Genomic DNA, 18,646 nt, shown 5'->3' on the forward strand with positions numbered 1-18,646 from the left:
AGCGTAATTGGATGTGGCACGGATCATGAATATATTATACAAATAAAGGATGTGTAGTTAATTAGTTCACCATGAGTTACACACCTCAGCAAAACGAAGGGGTAGGACAACTACCTCTTACTGCTATAATTGGAAAGGCCCACTGCGTGATTCCTGGATGCAAAACTCAGAAAGCAATTGGCCAGAAGTTGTAATGGCAGCTGTTTTTATCGCTAACTGTAGTCCTACTTCAGCATTAGATGGAGAAATTCCAGGAACACTATGATACGGAAGAAAGCCAAACTTTAAGGAACTAAATGTGTTTTGGTGCACTGCTTAAACCTATATTCCAAAGCAATTAATGATGAATACGTCTCGCACTACGTCACTGAAGTGTTTCATGACTGGATTTTGCCCCAATGGTTATAGATAATGATGCCATTACTACAAAGTTTTGCTTGGAAAAGACACAATTTTCTGAAGAAGACATTTCTATTTGAAACTAGAAATAGTTATGATGAAGGAAACTATTATTTGAATAGTGACAACATAACACAGAATGAAGCACAAGCACAAGATCAAGGTCATTAGAAGAAACCACCTTTGAGGAAACTGAAGATAACTCAGAACTTTGGAGGGAAAGGAAACAGAACCTCTATGGGAGAGCAAAAGAATAATGAGAAAATCTACATACTTGGATACTTACATAGTGTTGGGACTGGATGCAGGAGGATTTGTGAAAAAGACCTCAGAATTTTGAAGATGTGAAGGATAGACATGATGAAGAAGGAACAAAAGCAATAACTGAAGAACAGGACACTTGTCATCCGATGGAAACTGGATTTATGTACAACTTCCAGCAAATAAGAGCACCACTGGTAGCAAGTGGGTGTTCAAAGTAAAATTAGATGCATCTGAAAATTTTGAACAGAAAAGGCACAATTAAACAATGGAAATTCCAGATACGAATATCAACAATGTAGGAAAAGACAGATTGCTACTTACTGTAAAGAAAACATGTCAAGTTGCACAGCATCTAAGTACACAACATCACGTGGGATGCAAGCAGCAGTCTGGAGGGGGTGGGGAAGGGACGGTGTATCGGTGGGGAGATGATGGACGAATGCTGTCTGGTGGGGTGTGCAGGGGCTAGAATGTCAACATGTGCGGGGTCAGGAGGTTGTGGGGCAAGGAAGTGGGGAAGAAAGCAGCAAAAAAGGAGAAGAGTGGAGGCAAAAAAAATAAGGAGAAGAGTGGAGGCAAAAAAAATAAGGAGAAGAGTGGAGGCAAAAAAAATAAGGAGAAGAGTGGAGGCAAAAAAAATAAGGAGAAGAGTGGAGGCAAAAAAAACAAGGAGAAGAGTGGAGGCAAAAAAAACAAGGAGAAGAGTGGAGGCAAAAAAAACAAGGAGAAGAGTGGAGGCAAAAAAAAAAATAAGAAGAGTGGAGGCAAAAAAAAATAAGAAGAGTGGAGGCAAAAAAAATAAGAAGAGTGGAGGCAAAAAAAATAAGAAGAGTGGAGGAAAAAAAAATTTAAAAAAAGGAGGAGAGTGGAGGCAAAAAAAAAAAAAAAAAAAAAAGGAGAGTGGAGGCAAAAAAAAAGGAGGAGAGTGGAGGGGGAAAAAAAAGGAGAGGAGTGGAGGGGGAAAAAAAGGAGAGGAGTGGAGGGGGAAAAAAAGGAGAGGAGTGGAGGGGGAAAAAAAAGGAGAGGAGTGGAGGGGGAAAAAAAAGGAGAGGAGTGGAGGGGGAAAAAAAAGGAGAGGAGTGGAGGGGGAAAAAAAAGGAGAGGAGTGGAGGGGGAAAAAAAAGGAGAGGAGTGGAGGGGGAAAAAAAAGGAGAGGAGTGGAGGGGGAAAAAAAAGGAGAGGAGTGGAGGCAAAAAAAAAGGAGAGGAGTGGAGGCAAAAAAAAAAAGGAGAGGAGTGGAGGCAAAAAAAACAAGGAGAAGAGTGGAGGCAAAAAAAACAAGGAGAAGAGTGGAGGCAAAAAAAATAAGAAGAGTGGAGGAAAAAAAAATAAGAAGAGTGGAGGCAAAAAAAAATAAGAAGAGTGGAGGCAAAAAAAATAAGAAGAGTGGAGGCAAAAAAAATAAGAAGAGTGGAGGAAAAAAAAAATTTAAAAAAAGGAGGAGAGTGGAGGAAAAAAAAAGGAGAGTGGAGGCAAAAAAAAAAAAGGAGAGTGGAGGGGGAAAAAAAGGAGAGGAGTGGAGGGGGAAAAAAAAGGAGAGGAGTGGAGGGGGAAAAAAAAGGAGAGGAGTGGAGGCAAAAAAAAGGGAGAGGAGTGGAGGCAAAAAAAAAGGGAGAGGAGTGGAGGCAAAAAAAAAAGGGAGAGGAGTGGAGGCAAAAAAAAAGGGAGAGGAGTGGAGGCAAAAAAAAAGGAGAGGAGTGGAGGCAAAAAAAAAGGAGAGGAGTGGAGGCAAAAAAAAAGGAGAGGAGTGGAGGCAAAAAAAAAGGAGAGGAGTGGAGGCAAAAAAAAAGGAGAGGAGTGGAGGCAAAAAAAAAGGAGAGGAGTGGAGGCAAAAAAAAAGGAGAGGAGTGGAGGCAAAAAAAGGAGAGGAGTGGAGGCAAAAAAAGGAGAGGAGTGGAGGCAAAAAAAGGAGAGGAGTGGAGGCAAAAAAAGGAGAGGAGTGGAGGCAAAAAAAGGAGAGGAGTGGAGGAAAAAAAAAAAAAGGAGAGGAGTGGAGGAAAAAAAAAAAGGAGAGGAGTGAAGGAAAAAAAAAGGAGAGGAGTGAAGGAAAAAAAAAGGAGAGGAGTGAAGGAAAAAAAAAAGGAGAGGAGTGAAGGAAAAAAAAAAGGAGAGGAGTGGAGGAAAAAAAAAAAGGAGAGGAGTGGAGGAAAAAAAAAAGAGAGAGGAGTGGAGGAAAAAAAAAAAAGAGAGGAGTGGAGGAAAAAAAAAAAAGAGAGGAGTGGAGGAAAAAAAAAGGAGAGGAGTGGAGGAAAAAAGAAAAGGAGAGGAGTGGAGGAAAAAAGAAAAGGAGAGGAGTGGAGGAAAAAAGAAAAGGAGAGGAGTGGAGGAAAAGAAAAGGAGAGGAGTGGAGGAAAAGAAAAGGAGAGGAGTGGAGGAAAAGAAAAGGAGAGGAGTGGAGGAAAAGAAAAGGAGAGGAGTGGAGGAAAAGAAAAGGAGAGGAGTGGAGGAAAAGAAAAGGAGAGGAGTGGAGGAAAAGAAAAGGAGAGGAGTGGAGGAAAAGAAAAGGAGAGGAGTGGAGGAAAAGAAAAGGAGAGGAGTGGAGGAAAAGAAAAGGAGAGGAGTGGAGGAAAAGAAAAGGAGAGGAGTGGAGGAAAAGAAAAGGAGAGGAGTGGAGGAAAAGAAAAGGTGAGAAGTGGAGGGAAAAAAAAGGAGAGAAGTGGAGGGAAAAAAAAGGAGAGAAGTGGAGGGAAAAAAAAGGAGAGAAGTGGAGGGAAAAAAAGGAGAGGAGTGGAGGAAAAAAAAGGAGAGGAGTGGAGGAAAAAAAAGGAGAGGAGTGGAGGAAAAAAAAGGAGAGGAGTGGAGGAAAAAAAAGGAGAGGAGTGGAGGAAAAAAAAGGAGAGGAGTGGAGGAAAAAAAAGGAGAGGAGTGGAGGAAAAAAAAGGAGAGGAGTGGAGGAAAAAAAAGGAGGAGTGGAGGAAAAAAAAGGAGAGGAGTGGAGGAAAAAAAAGGAGAGGAGTGGAGGAAAAAAAAGGAGAGGAGTGGAGGAAAAAAAAGGAGAGGAGTGGAGGAAAAAAAAGGAGAGGAGTGGAGGAAAAAAAAGGAGAGGAGTGGAGGAAAACAGGTGGATGTGATGGCAGAGGGCTGCACATAAACACGATGGGAGATGAGAATGGGAACAGAAGGGTGAAAACTGTTGGGTGGAGGGTGTGTGGACAGTATGCTACAGTAGGTTGAGGCCGGGTAATTACAGGAGAGAAGAATGTATTGTAAGGATAACTCCTACGTGTGCAGTTCAGAAAGGCCGGTGGTGGAGGGAAGGGACCAGATGGCTCGGGTAGTGAAGGAGACATCAAAATCGAGTGTGTTATGTTCAGCTTCACGTTGTGCCACAAGGTGATCTAGTTTGCTCTCGGCCACGGCTCGGTGGTGGCTGTTCGTCCTCTGGACAGGGGGTCGGTAGTCGTACTGAAGTAAAAAGCTGCGCATCGATTGCAACAGAGCTGTTGAACGACACGGCTGCTTTCACAGGGGGTTCGGCCCCTGACGGGGTAGGATACACCTGCGACAGGATTGAAAGTGCTGGGAGGGTGGATTGGGCAAGTTTTGCACCTGTCTTCCACAAGGGTATGATCCAAGTGGCAAGGAGTTGGGATTGGGAGTAGCATAGGGATGGACTAGGATGTTGTGGAGGTTGGGTGGGCCACGGAACACCACTTTATCTCTGAATCCTTCCTTTCTGAACTGTGCAGTTGGGAGTTACCCTTACAACACATTCCCACTCTCAAAACATACTGACCCCCCATCCCTATTCTCATCTCCCACCTTGTTTACCTGCAGCCCTCTGCCAACCCATCTTTTCCCACTCCTTACCTTTTTTACCCCCACCTCCCCGCCCCACAACCTCCTGACACTGTGCCATAAGGTACAATTAGTTATTAAAGTTGTGCACATGTAAAAGGATACGGGTAAGATGAGGTATTTGCTCCAGTTACTCAACTCACTACTATGCGAACTTTTCTTTGTGTGGCAAATGAAAACGGCTATCGAACAAATGGACGTACAAAATACGTCGCTACATGCAAAACTGAAGACATTTGTTCGGAAGTGCCTCGAGGTGTACAGCAAAAAGACATGTATGTAAACTGAATGAAGTCTTGTATCGAGTGAAGCTGTCTCCAAGAAACTTCGAACAATGCAGTTGAAATTTCATGAAGGCAATTAGTTAATGACAATCTGAAGTTTGTTGAAGTCTGTCTGAAAGCTCTGAGAATTCTAATACTTTTTTGCTGCTTCACAATTGTGATATTCTAACTGATAACAATTGTAACAGCAAACAAACTGATTTTAAGGAAAAGATAAAAACAAAATTCTGAATGCGAGAACTCTGATTTAAAAGCCTTCTGGGAATTAATAGAGAATCGACGGCAAAATGTTTCTTATAGTCTATTTAAAATTATTTAATAGTTGAAGTCTGTCAGATGCCACTACGGTGTTGCTACATTGGCTGCTGGCTACTTCTGAGTTACACGCAAATGTGGCAAGTTACTTCAGGAATGCTGTTAATGTGTAACAGCCGAGCAATGCCGGAAGTGACCACTGCAAGGTATATTGGTAATGCAACACACTGTCGACAGCTGATTTTGAGGGGCCAATGATTAAACTGCAGCAGATGACATGTTTCGTAGCCCTGAATTTAAACTATTGTCCTAAGCTATCACGACAACCCGATGCATAACGTAGCCGAGAAAGCGACAGTTGACAATCTACCGTACAACTAAACATCACGATTGCTTTGTTCACAGCTATTAAAGCTATCCTCTGCGAATCACAGAAAAAGTTCAGTTCAGCACTAAAAGCAAACTGTAATTTCATGCTATCATTGGCTACCTGAAGCCATCCTCTCTCTGGCTACATGAGCCGCTGCGTTACCAACTGATGAACAGTCTTTGTTGGCACTGTGTTGCTGCTTACAGATAACACTGCCAGATTCCAGACGAAAAAAGAATGATGGCAGAAAAATAAGAGCAAAAAGAAGTCAATACAATGATAAAAATGAAGTGGCAAAGAACTAGAAATTTAAAAAATTACATTTAAACCAATTAAATGAATAAAAATGATAAACTCTTAGAGTTATAAATAAAAAAAATAAATTTCCACGTCATTTGCAATGATTCTAACCTACGAACTTCAACATGAAGTACAGCACTGAGTCATGTTGTCATATTTTTTACTGTAATCACCTAGTCACAATGATGAATTGCAGCCTTCAAAAACTTGATTTCGTGTGATGATGTACAAAGCTTATCTGTGTGTGTGTGTGAAGTGAAGTGGACTAATTGAGACAGTTTGGTAATGCAAATAGTTCAGGTGTGATGTCAAGTGCTCTGAAGGAAACCAGCTCAGACAGAGGAAGTGTCACCTATCAAGTAATTTTAATCAGACTACAGTTGACATGGATCATCAAAACTTATTGAAAATATTCAATACAGAAGACTGTAAGCCTTATTAAATGTTGATGCAAGTCAAATCCAGGCAAGGTACTTGTGGAGATACGGTTGAAAATACACCATACAGAGGTTTACGGAGTTGCTTGACACCTATGACTACACATGACCAGTCATCAGTGCGTCCATAAACTATTTTGGTAGACCTCAAAATAAACCCATAGAACTTTACTGGAAAGGTTCTCTTAGAAATATTTAAGGAATACTTTTTCTTGGCCTGTATAACAAGAAGAGAAAGGCAAAAGCTCGTCTTTGCTATGTTCATTCTGATTGGGGATGCAAAGAGGACCTAAGATCTACAACAGGATACATACTCCAGGTTTTAGGAAATACAATTTGTTGAGTTGCAAAGAGACAAACTTATTTCACTGTCTTCAACAGAAGCAGACTATAATACTCTGCAACAACTAAAATGGAAACTGTGGCTTAAGAACCTTCCAAGGATTTACAATATTTGTAAAGACTTCAGCAGTTTATATGGACAGACAGTAATGCATCCAATTACAGTTGATAATTATGTGGATATTAAATACAATCTGATATAACACTTGTAGAATGAAGGACATCTAGATATGAAATTTATCATCACCAAAGGATAAGTGGCAGATGTCTTAACAGAAGAAATTCTGAGTGTACAGTTAAATAGACTGCATCCTAGCATGGGGATGATGACACTGCAAGATCCTTTGTGCTTTAATGATTGTGCTGCTAATCCATCACTAAGTATGTGCCATTTTTTACAGCCACTAATGAAGTTATTGAGGAGGGAAAAAGGGGAGATTGAAAACACAGACAATTTGATAATTATTTTGTGACTAATTTTCTCTCCGCTTTGATAGATTCGTATTCTGGCTATGTTCATACTTCAGTACCTTTCCAGTAATGGTGGTTGATATGTAATTTTAATATCTAATAAAAGGCCTGTAAACAAGAAAAGTAAGAGGTTTGAAATCAGTTATTACAGCAAATAGATTCTATCACTGTGTGACCATCTTCAGTTCTTCTTTCCCTTTCGCTTTTGTCCCGTAATTTCGTGTTGTTACAATCGGATTTGGCACGGTTAGTTTGAAAGGGTGGCCGGATGCCCTTCATGCGACTACCCTGTACCCTCCGTGATGGAATCAGTGTACCCAAACTGTCTGTTAGGGAAATGTGGAAAACCGCCTAAAAGCCACAGCCAGTCTCGGGCCCAAAACTAGGAACGGTATATAAATAGACACTATTTGCGGCTGGCTGCAGTATTTCCCGCAGTGTAGCACGCATATTGTTATTTCCAAGACGGTACTAAGTTATTGCACTGTTATACAGCGATATCATGTATAAAACAAATATTTGTGAATAAGTCAACCTCGGCTGTATCAGCATCACAAAAACACACCGAATGAACTGAGTTTAGAAGCTACAGTTTTTCAGTAAATTTAAAAAGTTTATTTTTCCTAAGAAAACAAATATTTAATAGTGCAACTATTTGATAACATACAGCCACATTAAATACTCACATATATTTGTTATATAAATATCTCTTGCATAATTAATATGTAAATCATTAATGGAAAATCTCATATAAAGATGTGAAACAAATACTAACAAAGAGATAGAGGGGCTGGCCAGTACTTAGCTCAGCTCAGTACAGCCGATAGATGCACAAAAAACAGAACTGAAAATTTACATTCCTAGCTTTCGGAACAAATGTTCCTTCATCAGGGAGGAGAGAGGGGAAAGAAAGGGAAGAAGAGAAAGTAGATTCAGTTACTCACAACCCAGGTTATGAAGCAACAGGGAAAGGAAAACAGGGAGGGTAGGAAGAGTAGAGGCATGATTGTCAGAGGGAGGTCAAAGATATTCTACTGTAAGTACTGTGCCAGCTTCAAACCAAAGAGGATGCATACAGAAGTAAAGAGGTATATAGTATAAAGATAAACACAACTATGTAGGATGAAAAGATGCGTGAACGGCTAAAGAGGAAAGGGAAAGAGGAGAAGAGTGAAGAGAAAATGGGAGGGAGGTGGTTTAATGTAGGTTCAGTCCAGGGGGATGGCGGGATGAAAGGATGTGTTGGAGTGCAAGTTCCCATCTCCACAATTCAGAGGGACTGGTGTTGGGTGGGAGAAGCCAAATGGCACATACAGCGTAACAGGTTCCTAGGTCCCTAGAATTATGCTGGAGGGCATGCTCCACTACTGGGTATTGGACATCTCCTAGGCGGACAGTTCGTCTGTGTCCGTTCATGCGCTCAGCCAGTTTAGTTGTTTTCATACCGATGTAAAAGGCTGTGCAGTGCAGGCATGTCAGTTGATAAATGACATGTGTAGTTTCACACGTAGCCCTGCCTTGAATTGTGTATGTTTTACCAGTAGCGGGGCTGGAGTAGGTGGTTGCGGGGAGATGCATGGGGCAGGTTTTGCAGCGGGGTCGGTTACAGGGGTAGGAACTGCTGGGTAGAGAAGGTAGTCTGGGAATATTGTAGGGTTTAACAAGGATGTTACGGAGGTTAGGGGGGGGGGGCGACGAAAGGCAACTCTGGGTGGTGTGGGGAGAATTTTGTCAAGGGATGATCTCATTTCAGGGGTTGACTTGAGAAAGTCATATCCCTGGCGGAGTAATTTGTTGATGTTTTCGAGGCCAGGGTAATATTGGGTGACAAGGGGGATGCTTCTGTGTGGTCTGGGGGTAGGAACATTGTTGTTGGACGGGGAGGAATGTATTGCTCGGGAAATCTGTTTGTGGACAAGGTCTGCAGGATAGTTGCGGGAGAGAAAAGCACTGGTCAGGTTATTGGTGTAGTTGTTGAGGGATTCGTCACTGGAGCAGATACGTTTGCCACGAATACCTAGGCTGTAGGGAAGGGAGCGTTTGATGTGGAATGGATGGCAGCTATCAAAGTGAAGGTACTGTTTGTTTGTGGGTTTGATATGGACAGAGGTGTGGATGTGAGCTTCAACAAGATGAAGGTCAACATCCAGGAAGGTGGCTTGGGTTTTGGAGAAGGACCAGGTGAAATTCAGATTTGAAAAGGAGTTGAGGTTATGGAGGAAATTAAGGAGTGTTTCTTCACCATGAGTCCAGACCACAAAGATGGCATCTATAAACCTATACCAGGCCAGGGGAAGCAGCTGTTGGGTCTTCAGGAAAGCCTCCTCCATACGGCCCATGAAGAGGTTGGCATAGGAGGGAGCCATCCTGGTTCCCATGGCCGTTCCCCTGATTTGTTTGTAGGTCTGGCCTTCAAAAGTGAAGTAATTATGGGTGAGGATGAAGTTGGTAAGTGTGATAAGGAACGAGGTTTTTGGAAGATCTTCAGGTGGGCGTTGGGAGAGGTGGTGCTCAAGGGCAGAGAGACCATGGGTATGTGGGATGTTTGTGTAAAGGGATGTAGCATCTATGGTGACAAGAAAGGTTTCAGGTGGGAGAGGAGTGGGAATGGATTTGATGCGTTCTAGGAAGTGGTTTGTGTCTTTGATGTAGGATGGGAGTCTGCGGGTGATAGGTTGGAGGTGTTGGTCTACCAGAGCTGAGATACGTTCTGTTGGGGCTTTGAAGCCTCCTACAATGGGACGGCCTGGATGGTTCTCTTTGTGGATTTTGGGTAATACGTAGAAGGTAGGGGTACGTGGCTCAGGTGGTGTTAGTAAGTCTATGGAAGACGTTGCGAGGCCTTGTGAGGGACCTTGGATTTTTAGGATTTTCTGCAGCTCAGTCTGGATGGAGGGAATGGGATCCTGGGTAACAGCTTTGTAGGTTGAAATGCTACATCCCTTTACACAAACATCCCACATACCCATGGTCTCTCTGCCCTTGAGCGCTACCTCTCCCAACGCCCACCCGAAGATCTTCCAAAAACCTCTTTCCTTATGGACTCATGGTGAAGAAACACTCCTTAATTTCCTCCATAACCTCAACTCCTTTTCGAATCTGAATTTCACCTCGTCCTTCTCCAAAACCCAAGCCACCTTCCTGGATGTTGACCTTCATCTTGTTGAAGCTCACATCCACACCTCTGTCCATATCAAACCCACAAACAAACAACAGTACCTTCACTTTGATAGCTGCCATCCATTCCACATCAAACGCTCCCTTCCCTACAGCCTAGGTATTCGTGGCAAACGTATCTGCTCCAGTGACGAATCCCTCAACAATTACACCAATAACCTAATCAGAGCTTTCCTCTCCCACAACTATTCTGCAGACCCTGTCCACAAACAGATCTCACGAGCAATACATTCCTCCCCGTCCAACAATGTTCCTACCCCCAGACCACACAGAAGCATCCCCCTTGTCACCCAATATTATCCTGGCCTCGAATACATCAACAAATTACTCCGCCAGGGATATGACTTTCTCAAGTCAACCCCTGAAATGAGATCATCCCTTGACAAAATTCTCCCCACACCACCCAGAGTTGCCTTTCGTCGCCCCCCTAACCTCCGTAACATCCTTGTTAAACCCTACAATATTCTCAGACTACCTTCTCTACCCAGCGGTTCCTACCCCTGTAACCGACCCCGCTGCAAAACCTGCCCCATGCATCCCCCCGCAACCACCTACTCCAGCCCCGCTACTGGTAAAACATACACAATTCAAGGCAGGGCTACGTGTGAAACTACACATGTCATTTATCAACTGACATGCCTGCACTGCACAGCCTTTTACATCGGTATGAAAACAACTAAACTGGCTGAGCGCATGAACGGACACAGACGAACTGTCCGCCTAGGAGATGTCCAATACCCAGTAGTGGAGCATGCCCTCCAGCATAATTCTAGGGACCTAGGAACCTGCTACACCGTATGTGCCATTTGGCTTCTCCAACCCAACACCAGTCCCTCTGAACTGCGGAAATGGGAACTTGCACTCCAACACATCCTTTCATCCCGCCATCCGCCTGGAGTGAACCTACATTAAGCAACCTATTTATTCTTCACTCTTCTCCTCTTTCCCTTTCCTCTTTAGCCGTTCACGCATCTTTTCATCCTACATAGTTGTGTTTATCTTTATACTATATACCTCTTTACTTCTGTATGCATCCTCTTTGGTTTGAAGCTGGCACAGTACTTGCAGTAGAATATCTTTGGATTCCCTCTGACAACCATGCCTCCATCCTTGCTACCCTCCCTGTTTTCCTTTCCCTGTTGCTTCCTAATCTGGGTTGTGAGTAACTGAACCCACTTTCCCTTCTTCCCTTTCTTTCCCCTCTCTCCTCCCTGATGAAGGAACATTTGTTCCGAAGGCTAGGAACGTAAATTTTCGGTTCTGTTTTTTGTGTATGTATCGGCTGTACTGAGCTAAGTACTGGCCAGCCCCTCTATAATTAATATGTAATAGCTTTATATCTTTTTTGAATTAATAATACCTGTGTACCTGTAGAAATGCAGCATCATTACATTTGAAATTCTGGTACTTGTGTTTACACATGTGCTACAGAATGGGAAGTGTCTGTATGTCCATAAACATGTTTCCTTTCACTGTGCTTCAAAACCACGCATCCATTAATACAGATGTTACGTTATTTTTTAGTTTGTCTTAGTTTTCTAAATTTATAATTACATTGCATCACTGTAATGTACCACTGTAGTCTTAACAGGACCACAATTAACCCAAATTTCGATGGGGGTGGTGAACGGTACTGCACTGTATTCAGCAATTTACGCGTACCTTAGAGTTAGCACAAATTATATCTATCGAAAATCTTCCATTTGTGCAACATTTAAAGGTGCGAGTAATTTGCTTCACGAAAGCACATTCCGATGGTGAGGGGTTGAGTCTCGTATTTAATAGGATCTTAGAAACTATGTTGTTCTCTCACACTGCCAGATGTTCAGGGCAGTGCACTGTGGACGGCTTCGGTCAATGTTCGACTGTTGACTGAAATTTCAATACAGTTCTTACATCACGAAAGTAGAAGAAAACAAATGAAATTAAATTATGAGGCTTCATCTCTTTCTCTGATGCAAAATGTTTTACAAAAAGAGCCAACAAAGAGCTAAAATAGTTTTGTCATTTGACAGTGACGACTGCAATCCTGTCGAAATCGTTGTCGTGTGAAATAAGAACTTACAGTTTTGACTAGTCACAGATATAAGAAAATGTGTGCCTCAAATGTGTCTACTAAATACAATGCCTCTAAATGATTAAGTAATCATTCAAAAAATATTTTTGCACAAGCGGCACTTACAATATAGTACCGACCGAGGTAGAGAATCGAGTGATACCGATATTGTAGCAACAGAAAAATTACAGTAGTACTTTTTTGTTCTAAATATAGATTGAGGAAGATATGGTAACAGCATCTCAGAATTCAGAAATTATCTCGGCATTACAATTCCTCGACATTACGTAATCGTGTAGTATACGGTAAGTTCTCTACATATTTTTACGATTTTTTAAATAAAGAAAAATGTAGTACTGTAAAAGAATCACAGTTCCATACTACACCAGACGACCACAGCCCGTGAGCACGGCACCGACCCGGGGATGGGTCCCGGTCTTCCGGCACTCCGGAAAGACGTGGCGACGTTACTCCGGACGTCACAGTTCGGGGAGCCACCGGGTACGAGTTCGGGTGGATGCCGGTAGCAACCGAGGGAACTGTCGCGGCACGTCCCGCACCGTCTAGTGTCTGCTCTCGTGCGACTGTATCGCGGTGCCACTTTTCCGACAGGACGACGCTCGTCTGCACACGACTACTGTTTCTACAAACTGTCCAACTTACGTTGAAGTACAGCCGGCTGCCAGTGAGATCCACGATCTGTCCCCGACAGAAGGACGTCAAATCCCGCCCAAGTGCCAGTGTACGGGATATCGAGGGCCGGTCGGGACAGTTACGGGCCGACTCGTCTCGGGACACGGTACGACGGCTTTACGACACCCTTCCCGATCGAATCGGTGCGTCAGTGGGGACCGGAGGGGAGGGGATTTGCAATGTGCAACATTGCACTGACGAGCGCACTCGTACTGCCGAGTTCTGTGCGAATTATTCCACTTTTTAGTGATCGCAGAAATAACATTGCGTATCCTCTCGAACTGCAAAGTTTCATTTTGTTTCCTCCCCTCCTCCTCAGTGTTCTACATTTTGTATATGCAACAAATTTTAATGTGATCAGTGTGTATATGGTGAACCTAACAATGAACAGCACTATGTCCTCCAACCTGGACCTGCAGCTCCTCGACATCGCAGGTTGCCAGAAACTCTCGTCCCCTAATTTTTAAATAAAAATTACAGCAGTGACTTCCCTCACCCTCAACTTACCCGATTGTGTCGCAAGTCGCAGTTGGCCGAAAGTGACCACTGTAGCACCACAGTGGAGTGGCCGTGTCGTGTTCTTCAGTTTGGCGAGAAATATAAGTGTGTATTACTCGTCCTAAATTGACACTTTTTTATTACTCTTCTACAAAATCCATATGTGTAACAGAGCAAATTATGAAGAACATTTGTAATTTTGTTAATAGTCTGTGCTGAGGGTAATTAGTCTAGTCTAGTCCATGTGAAAGACATTTATTGGAAGAATATATGACATAATACAGTGCAAAACTGCAACTAAAGAGCTACATCAGTATAAAAAGTATATAACAACAAAGCTTCAGAAACACCGCAATATAAAACATATCCATAAAAAAACTCATCAGTCTTCATTTATCAAGAGCAAACGGAGGTATTCACATCCAAAAGTGTGTGTCCGAGGAGCAGCCTAGTGTGCATCTGTCAAAATTCTAAATATCACTCTCAGACTCTGCATTACGCTCGCTACAAATGGCCGAGACAACTGCTCCCCGACACGGGACCCACTTTTATCTTTTACTGCCTCCGAACAGTGTTTTTAAAAAGACTACCCAATATAAGAATACAAATGCTTCGAAAAGAGCTTTACAAATTGTGCCCACACATTTTGTGATGTAAGTACCTAGCAGAGCTTAGTCTTAACTGCAGTACACTTAAACTGTGACCGATGAACGAACTAAAACACTTAGTTGAAGAAATTGCCACAACAGATACTCTTAACCTCAAATGAAATCAGTGACACTGTTGTGGCTTAGCAAAAAACTTGGACAAAATTAATGGAACATTAGTAATGTAAATATAAAATTCCAGTAGGGTTCAAATGGCTCTGAGCACTAGGGGACTTAACATCTACGGTCGTCAGTCCCCTAGAACTTAGAACTACTTAAACCTAACTAACCTAAGGACAGCACACAACACCCAGCCATCACGAGGCAGAGAAAATCCCTGACCCTGCCGGGAATCGAACCCGGGAACCCGGGCGTGGGAAGCGAGAACGCTACCGCACGACCACGAGATGCGGGCTTCCAGTAGGGTAATACAAGAAAATGTATATCATATTCTGCTATTTTGAGAGAGTTGCTGACAGTATATGAAATAAAATACAAATTCACATCTAACATCTAAACACTGACAACATAGCTTGAAGAATATAATGGTAGTAATCACTAGGCTCATTTTCACTATGTGTAAACATGATCAATGTCCTGCATATTACTTCAAGAAACTGTCACATACACCATAAGACATGCCTCTGGCAACTGAGAAGTATCTGTAAGTAAACAAAACAGTACGGGTTTTACATCTCATCTAAGCAGATGTCTGCTTCTCCCACAGCATCTTCTGCTGTGTATGTTTCAGTCCTCTAGTGAAAATCCTTCCAGCTTCAGGTTCTTTATTCCTACGTTAGAGGCGAACTACAAAATTTGGTATCTGTAGTTAGGGGCGCAGTTATCTATCCATCTGATTCCAATAGCCATTTTACTGATGGACCATCAATGTTCCCCCAAATGTCACTGTAGAAAGACTCATACTGAAAATTAACTTAGTATGAACTTGAACTTCAACAGAATTTTAGAGGCTGTTCACGGATTTTTTTCCGGGTATTTTGGTATAAGGGAAAGTTATATTGTACTTAGATGTGACACATAACGATAAATCTTAAAAGGCAGCAAGCGGCACTTCCGGCTCTCCTGTGGGAGCTAAATGCATATTCTGAAGGTGGAACTCGTGTCTAAGAATAGGATGAAACGAATGAAGAGAATATTATTAGTGACAGGCCACGTGGTCTAGTGGTGAAGTGCACATCCGGAAACCGGGAGGTTGCCGCATCAAATCCCGGTCAGACCACAGAATTTCAGTCTGCTTTTAATCTAGCCTTCATGTCTCAAACACTGTGAGACTTCACCCGGAACAGGCAGTTCAGATTCCACGTTAAACTGTAGGTCCCCTTTGCCCAGTTGAATAACTGAGGTATATTAGGGACGTAACCAGTTCCCACAGAGGTACCCAACCGCAAGACTTTTGCCTGGTCATTCAGCTCATATAATTAATTTTTTTATTACAATATAATTGGATAGATAAAAAAAATCTACTCACAAGGTGGCAGCAGGATGAGACGTGTAGAAGTTAAGGAAATTGCAATCTTTTAGTGCTAGTGGCTCCCCCCCTCCCTCTGGCAGAAGGAGGACGAGGGATGCAGGAAATGGACTGACAAGGTTTAGGAAATAAGCCGGTCGAAGTATTACGCTCTCAGGTTTTCGAATCTTGTCCGATGCAGTCCCCAACAATCGGTCTTTCCTTCTCATCCCCTGCGGTACGTCTGCTCCGACCAGGGTTCCAGACAACTTTTCAGTAGCTCTCCACATTCAGTAAACCTTGTCAGTCCTTTTTCTTCATCCCTCTTCCTGCACCTTCCGCCCATCTTGCAGAAGGTGCTACTGGCCTCAAAAACTTCCACATTTCCTCGAATTTTGTGTGAGTTCTCTCCCGCTGCCACTTTGTGAGTAGACTTTTTATCTAGCCAATTATATTACAGTTCCGAAAATTAATTATTATGTTAGCAAGATATCACTCCGACCAAACAACAGAGGTAAAAGTAAAGAGTACGGTGAATAATTTACGAAATAAAGGTAAGAACTTGCCGAATAGCAGAGCTGCCGAGTCATCAATAGACACAAATAAGCTTCACAATACTAATAGGTTTTGGACAAATTCTTCTTCAGAGAGACAGGGCACGCACGCATGTACACACACCACATGCCTGAAGAAGAATTTATCTAAAAGCTAGCATTCTCAACATTTTTTGACTCAAACCTCAAATATACAGCGGGCATTTTCTAATTTCATTTATATTCCACTGAGGACCTTACATTACCACGTGCAAGTACTATGCTACAAAAATATGAAACTGCTTGTTCCTGGAAAAGTGATATTTTCATGTCCAATTAAATTTATCGTCATGCAGAGCAAGTAATTAAAGTATTTTCCACTTGCAATATATTTTATGAAAGTGAAGCTGCAGTTCATTTTAGATAGTATAACATTAAATTTATTCACAGCAGTGTGTATATAGATAATAGTTAATCACGTTATGCAAGAGAATTATTAAGATTTGATTTAGAGATGACAATTTAATAAGTAATTGCCATTAGTGATAACTTTAGAAGTAACAAGCCAACTCTAAATATGTGAGTGTGCATGTAATGAGGCTGGCAGAGCCACCAGACAGACAGATGTTAGCTTTAACAGTCGACACCTGAGCCTCGCTCTCAAGACAGTTCCAGCTAATATCTGACCGTAGCCACAAGCCACGACGCAACACTCCTTTCCCAGACAGAAATGCCCATTTCTCAGGGCAACCAATAACTCTAGTCCTTCACATAAAGTGGGTGGGAAAAACACAGACGCAATCATTTAACGTAATGAGTCGCACACAAAGTTCGCCGAGAACTGTCGACCTTCTGATACGCTCTTTAGAGATTGAACTGCAGAATTTTTGCATGCTTACACACAGGAAAATGATAAAAATCTGGAATCGAGTAATACACAGAGAAATTGTGTCACACAGACAGGTACAGGGGACACAGTGGAAAGATATATGTATATATACACACACACATGTAGACAGGACATGTAGACAGGAGTAAAAGGTGGTTTTGTCACAAACCCTCCCCGAGGGAGAGCTACTCGGCAGCACTGGCAGCCTGCTGCTTCTCGGGAGTGCCGGCTGCGCCGTTCATCTCGCACTTGCCCTCCAGCACCTTCGTCCCGTCACTCGGAGACTCTGCCTTTGTCTTCTCTTCTGTGTCACCTGCAACAGCCCAACGGACTCCTCAACTTTGGTGGCACTCCGTAACAGTCAGTTGTTAGATTCCAACATCAACTGATAGCATTTGTAGATTTTTAGAAAATCTTTTGGGTATGTTGACTGGATACACTCTATGAAATTCCAGTGTGTGTGTGTGTGTGTGTGTGTGTGTGTGTGTGTGTGTGTGTGTGTGTGTGTGGGCGCGCACGCATCGCAATTTACAGGCTCTCAATAGTGAGGTAATTAGTGCCCTTGTAAATGTTAAGAGAAATGAATGTGGATGTTGTTGTGGTCTTCAGTCCAGAGACTGGTTTGATGCAGCTCTCCATGCTACTCTATCCTGTGCAAGCTTCTTCATCTCCCAGTACCTACTGCAGCCTACATCCAACTGAATCTGCTTAGTGTATTCATCTCTTGTTCTCACTCTACGATTTTTACCCTCCACAGTGCCCTCCAATACTAAATTAGTGATCTGTTGATGCCTCACAACATCTCCTACCAACCTATCCCTTCTTCTAGTCAAGTTTTGCCACAAACTCCTCTTCTCTCCAATTCTATTCAATACCTCCTCATTAGTTATATGATCTACCCATCTTATCTTCAGCATTCTTCTGTGGCACCACATTTCAAAAGCTTATATTCTCTTCTCGTCCAAACTATTAATCGACCATGTTTCACTTCCATACACGGCTACACTCCATGCAAATACTTTCAGAAACGACTTCCTGACACTCAAACCTATACTCGATGTCATTTAACCGTATAGTAAAGCTGCATGCTCCCGGGAAAAATTACGGCTGTAATCTCCCCTTGCTTTCAGCCGTTCGCATTACCAGCACAGCAAGGCCGTTTTGGTTAATGTTACAAGGCCAGATCAGTCAGTCATCCAGACCGTTGCCCCAGCAACTACTGAAAAGGCTGCTGCCCCTCTTCAGGAACCACATGTCTGTCTGGCCTCTCAACAGATACCCCTCCGTTGTGGTTGCACCTACGGTATGGCTATCTGTATCGCTGAGGCACGCAAGCCTCCCTACCCACGGCAAGGTCCGTGGTTCGTGGGGGAACATGGATAAAATGGCTAAAAATGTTATCACACAGAGGAGAGTAAACCTACAAAATGACACACTCACTCACTCACTCCCACCTCACTCGTGTTAACACACTCTCACACGTCATAAGACTATAAAGAAAGGGTGAATGGAGTTATACCTGGGATGAAATTTTAAGTAAAACAAAACAAGCTAAAATATCAGCACAGGGATAAGTAACTGGCTGATCACTTACCAAAAAATATGGATCAGCCAGTCATTCGGTTAACACATTAAGACCACCTGCCTAAAATTTTAGTAAACAATTTTGACACGCAAATAGATTTAAAACTCGCACAGCATTTGTGTGATCGTCACTCAAAAATAAGGAGCAGACCAAGAGGTAAATCTGCCAATTCCCTCAAAT

The 18,646-nt window shown here is 42.7% G+C and overlaps 1 protein-coding gene across 1 annotated transcript in view; it reads right to left on the reverse strand.

Moving 5' to 3' along the window:
* Positions 1-13,583: 13,583 nt before the first annotated feature.
* Positions 13,584-18,646, reverse strand: part of LOC126426701 (prostamide/prostaglandin F synthase-like) — a 55,490-nt gene continuing 50,427 nt past the window's right edge. The window contains exon 5 of the mRNA XM_050088623.1: positions 13,584-17,194. Within this exon, the coding sequence (XP_049944580.1) occupies positions 17,067-17,194 (128 nt within the window). The 3' untranslated portion in view covers positions 13,584-17,066. The remainder of the gene's footprint in view (positions 17,195-18,646) is intronic.

Source organism: Schistocerca serialis, chromosome 11 (genome assembly GCF_023864345.2).
Source record: "Schistocerca serialis cubense isolate TAMUIC-IGC-003099 chromosome 11, iqSchSeri2.2, whole genome shotgun sequence".
NCBI classification, from domain to species: Eukaryota; Metazoa; Arthropoda; class Insecta; order Orthoptera; family Acrididae; genus Schistocerca; species Schistocerca serialis.